Below are 4,653 nucleotides of genomic sequence, written 5' to 3' on the forward strand. Positions count from 1 at the left end.
AGAACTGCGAATCATTTTGCGGTATTAATGATTCGAGAAATGAGTCGTTAGTTTGCTTGTGATTCCAGTGATTCGAGTTTTGAGTCGAGCATTTCCAAGTGATTTGAGATCTGAGTCGACCATTCCCCAGTGATTCGAGATCTGAGTCGAGCATTTCCTAGTGATTCGAGTTCTGAGTCGAGTATTTCCAAGTGATTCGAGATCTGAGTCGAGCATTTCCAAGTGATTCGAGAGCTTAATCGTCAATTTGCACACCTCGACACAACACTAATGAATATGTCGCTTGTAGATGTATGCTTGAACCCCTAGAGTCTTGTAGATGTGTTTCTCTTCCTTCATTGTCTTGTAGATGTGTTTCTCTTCCTTCATTGTCTTGTAGATGTGTTTCCCTTCCTTCATTGTCTTGTAGATGTGTTTCTCTTCCTTCATTGTCTTGTAGATGTGTTTCCCTTCCTTCATTGTCTTGTAGATGTGTTTCTCTTCCTTCATTGTCTTGTAGATGTGTTTCCCTTCCTTCATAGTCTTGTAGATGTGTTTCTCTTCCTTCATAGTCTTGTAGATGTGTTTCCCTTCCTTCACAGTCTTGTAGATGTGTTTCTCTTCCTTCATTGTCTTGTAGATGTGTTTCTCTTCCTTCATAGTCTTGTAGATGTGTTTCTCTTCCTTCATAGTCTTGTAGATGTGTTTCTCTTCCTTCATAGTCTTGTAGATGTGTTTCTCTTCCTTCATAGTCTTGTAGATGTGTTTCTCTTCCTTCATAGTCTTGTAGATGTGTTTCTCTTCCTTCATAGTCTTGTAGATGTGTTTCTCTTCCTTCATAGTCTTGTAGATGTGTTTCTCTTCCTTCATAGTCTTGTAGATGTGTTTCTCTTCCTTCATTGTCTTGTAGATGTGTTTCTCTTCCTTCATTGTCTTGTAGATGTGTTTCTCTTCCTTCATAGTCTTGTAGATGTTTCTCTTCCTCTTCTTGTGATGTGTTTTCTTCCTTTCTTGTGTTTTCTTCCTTCATTGTCTTGTAGATGTGTTTCTCTTCCTTCATAGTCTTGTAGATGTGTTTCTCTTCCTTCATAGTCTTGTAGATGTGTTTCTCTTCCTTCATTGTCTTGTAGATGTGTTTCTCTTCCTTTATGTCTTGTAGATGTGTTTCTCTTCCTTCATAGTCTTGTAGATGTGTTTCTCTTCCTTCATAGTCTTGTAGATGTGTTTCTCTTCCTTCATAGCCTTGTAGATGTGTTTTCTTCCTTCATTGTCTTAGATGTGTTTCTCTTCCTTCATAGTCTTGTAGATGTGTTTCTCTTCCTTCATAGTCTTGTAGATGTGTTTCTCTTCCTTCATAGTCTTGTAGATGTGTTTCTCTTCCTTCATAGTCTTGTAGATGTGTTTCTCTTCCTTCATAGTCTTGTAGATGTGTTTCTCTTCCTTCATTGTCTTGTATATGTGTTTCTCTTCCTTCATAGTCTTGTAGATGTGTTTCTCTTCCTTCATAGTCTTGTAGATGTGTTTCTCTTCCTTCATAGTCTTGTAGATGTGTTTCTTTTCCTTCATAGTCTTGTAGATGTGTTTCTCTTCCTTCATAGTCTTGTTTGTAGACCTAACCTCACTCTTTCCTTAGACAGCCCTTGTAGACACATCTCTTCCAGCTGAGGAAAATCTTGTAGACAACCTCACTCCCTACTGAAAAAAAATAGACCTAATCTTCCCCTACTGAGGAAAATCTCGTTAATCCGAGGAAATGCTGAGGTAGAGGGAAAAAATTAGGCCTAGCTAGCGGTAGATGGGGAAGCTAATTATGTGTATATAATTTTGGAAGTGAGGGACTCCATCTACCGGCGGTGAAGGGAATTTTATTTTATTTTTATTTTTTATGTTTTTTTATTTTTTAGGGTCGACTATATAGTTGGTTTTGGAGGTGTTAAACAGAGTGGGGGAGGCAATGGAAGGGGGTAGTTGGTTTATGTCGAATATGTGGATAGGAGATGGAAGGGGATTAGTGGGTTTATGACCTATAGGGAAGTATCAGGAGGGACTTTATGGCATTTTTAAAGGGGTTAAGGGGGAAATGCTTACTCCATTACACCTAAGGGGGATCATTGAATTTGTTTATGAAGTTTAAGGGAGACTGTGTATGATGCTTAAGGGAGACTGTGTATGAGGTTTAAGGGAGACAGTTATGGTGTTTGAGGTTTAAATATCATGGTAGGAATAAAATAATGGTGTCAAATAGTGGTGCTTGATCATGTAAACAGCGGAGTGTTGTGGTGCGCTGTTGTTGACGTCTGCAAGATGTGAGGATTTTGGTGCAGGGTGTTGGGGGTGTGAGTGGAGGAGGGGGGGTGTTGAGATGGGGGGGGGACAGTGAGGGGAGTGGTTGGGGGGGTTGAGGGGTAGGAGACAGTGGGAGGTGAGATTCAGTGGGGGAATTGGTTGAGAGAGAAAGAGGGGGGGGAAGGAAGAGGACGGTGTGGGAGAAGGAAAGGAGATGATGAGAAAGATGAACAGGTGAAGGTGTTTGAGAGAGAGAGAGAGAGTAGAATTGGTGGTAAACTGTAAAATAAAGTCCATTATCCATAACACCGTCACAGGAGGTCGCTTCTCCCCCCTCCCGACAAGTGTGGAGGCATGAACTCCCTTGTACGTTAATTAATATAGTAATCGGGTAGGCTTTGGTGCTGTCAATCAGTGCAGTGGGGAGTAATTGGTCAGATGCACAGTAGGGACGAGAGCACCCCGGCCTGCTAGATAATGCGTTTGACCTTGGCTGGAAATTCCTCTCCACTCTCACTATTGAAAGAGAATTGAGTTACTTTTAAATGTTCCCGTCATAGAATAGGAGGGATAGGGTAGCATGGGGGGACGTATAGTGCTATCCCTCACCATTCTGTTCTTCCCAGTGTAATATATCCTTTACTGGATGTCTAGTTTGAGGTGTTGATGAAGGGAAAGATGCCCTTCTAAAACTCTCTCCTCGATTTACGGGAACCAGGACTTGATGAGACGACTTGATAAACCCTGGGCAGACGCAGAAACAAACAAAACCCTCGAGAGATTTAAAACCCGTAATTAAGTGAACTTGAAATCCAGTTCGGTTCTTGTATAGTAGATGAAAGAAACATATTACTGGTTCGTTTTTGTGTTAAGACTTTCAGTTTAATAGGGAGATGGAATAGGTACAGAACACACAAGGTTTTAGTGAGTGAGATGGCTAACAGGGCGCTTAACAGGGAGTCAACAGAAGATCAACGGATAGATAACAGAGATCCTTAGAGATAAAACAGTGTACGGAGAGAGGGTAACAACAGACAGACAACAGGGCACCACAGACACCGGTTTTAAAACAGGGAAAACACGGATAAGTCAACAGAACACCAATAGTTAAGCAACAGACAAAACTGAATTGATAGTAAAACAACAGATAAATCAACTTTGGACTAACAGACAAAAGGGAAAATAACAGATAAATGGACCAACAGACAACAGTATACAATAACAGGAAAAAAAAAACATCAACAACAACATATATTTCAACGGGGCACCAACAGAGAGCCAACATACCATGGTCTGGCACCTTGGGGGGGTGGGAGTAGTTAGTTAAGGGAGGATTTGGTCTATTTCGGTCAGGGCCAAGGCCAGCGCAGCGTGAGCACCTGGTTAATGTTTTCTGATCATTATCACAACTTTCCAGAATTCTTCACTCTCTCTCTCTCTCTCTCTCTCTGTCAGGTTGTTGTTGGATTTTGTTTTTCATTTTCATTTACACTATTAAAGGGAGACTAATCACATTTTAGTATCGTTATTGAGATTATTAACTCTTGACGGGAAAAATTAATTATATCTCACAGGTGATGCAAATTGGCTCCTTACAGGTGTTTGTTTTGATCTGGAAATTAATATAAAAACACCGATGGCAGGATCATTGGTAGTGTGTGTGTGTGTGTGTGTGTGTGTGTGTGTGTGTGTGTGTGTGTGTGTGTGTTTCGAAAACTTAATGGGATTTAGTAGTGTGTGGTATGTGTTTATTGAGGGATATAAGTACACTACTACTTCTAAGTATTATTTAAGTGGTTTTGTAAGTGGCGCGGCATTGGGTTGAGGTAGTGGGCGTGTGGTAGGTCAGGTGGAGTGGTATTGATGGGACACAACTTTCTGCATTCAGGCGAAGTCTTTTGGAATATCGCACCGTGATTCAGAGGCGATGGCGGCAGTGTATGACGTCACTGATGACGTAGTGGCAGATCTGCAGGATGCCTGGTGACAGATGCCGCAACCCTGCCTCTACCACCTCCACCACCACTACCACCACTACTACCACCACCACCACTACTACTACCACTACTACCACCGCTACCACCACCACCACCAGGGCAGTAGTTAAGAGTGAAGAAAAGTTGAACATGGATGAGAGTAGTTAAAATGGCTTAATGCTGAGTCATCCAGCTTAGTGTGTAAGTGTAGCGGCTGGGTAAAGGTACACATGAGTTCACTACCACCATCACCAACACCACTGTCACTACTACCACCATCACCAACACCACCACCACTATCACCACTACTACTACTACCACCACCACCACTACTACTACCACCATCACCACTACAGTACTACTACCACCATCACCAACACCACTGTCACTACTACCACCATTACCACCATCA

At 41.9% G+C, this 4,653-nt stretch overlaps 1 protein-coding gene across 1 annotated transcript; it reads right to left on the reverse strand.

Annotated features, from left to right (window-relative positions):
• Nucleotides 1-267: 267 nt before the first annotated feature.
• On the reverse strand, nt 268-1,575 carry LOC121859172 (coiled-coil domain-containing protein 146-like). The gene is made up of 2 exons (XM_042355921.1): nt 1,256-1,575; nt 268-1,003 (listed from the first exon to the last, which is right to left on the reverse strand). Exons 1-2 carry the CDS (start codon nt 1,573-1,575, stop codon nt 268-270), a joined length of 1,056 nt encoding a protein of 351 aa, XP_042211855.1.
• Nucleotides 1,576-4,653: the final 3,078 nt, after the last annotated feature.

This window comes from Homarus americanus, unplaced genomic scaffold (assembly GCF_018991925.1).
Source record: "Homarus americanus isolate GMGI-L3 unplaced genomic scaffold, GMGI_Hamer_2.0 scaffold50924, whole genome shotgun sequence".
Classification (NCBI taxonomy): Eukaryota; Metazoa; Arthropoda; class Malacostraca; order Decapoda; family Nephropidae; genus Homarus; species Homarus americanus.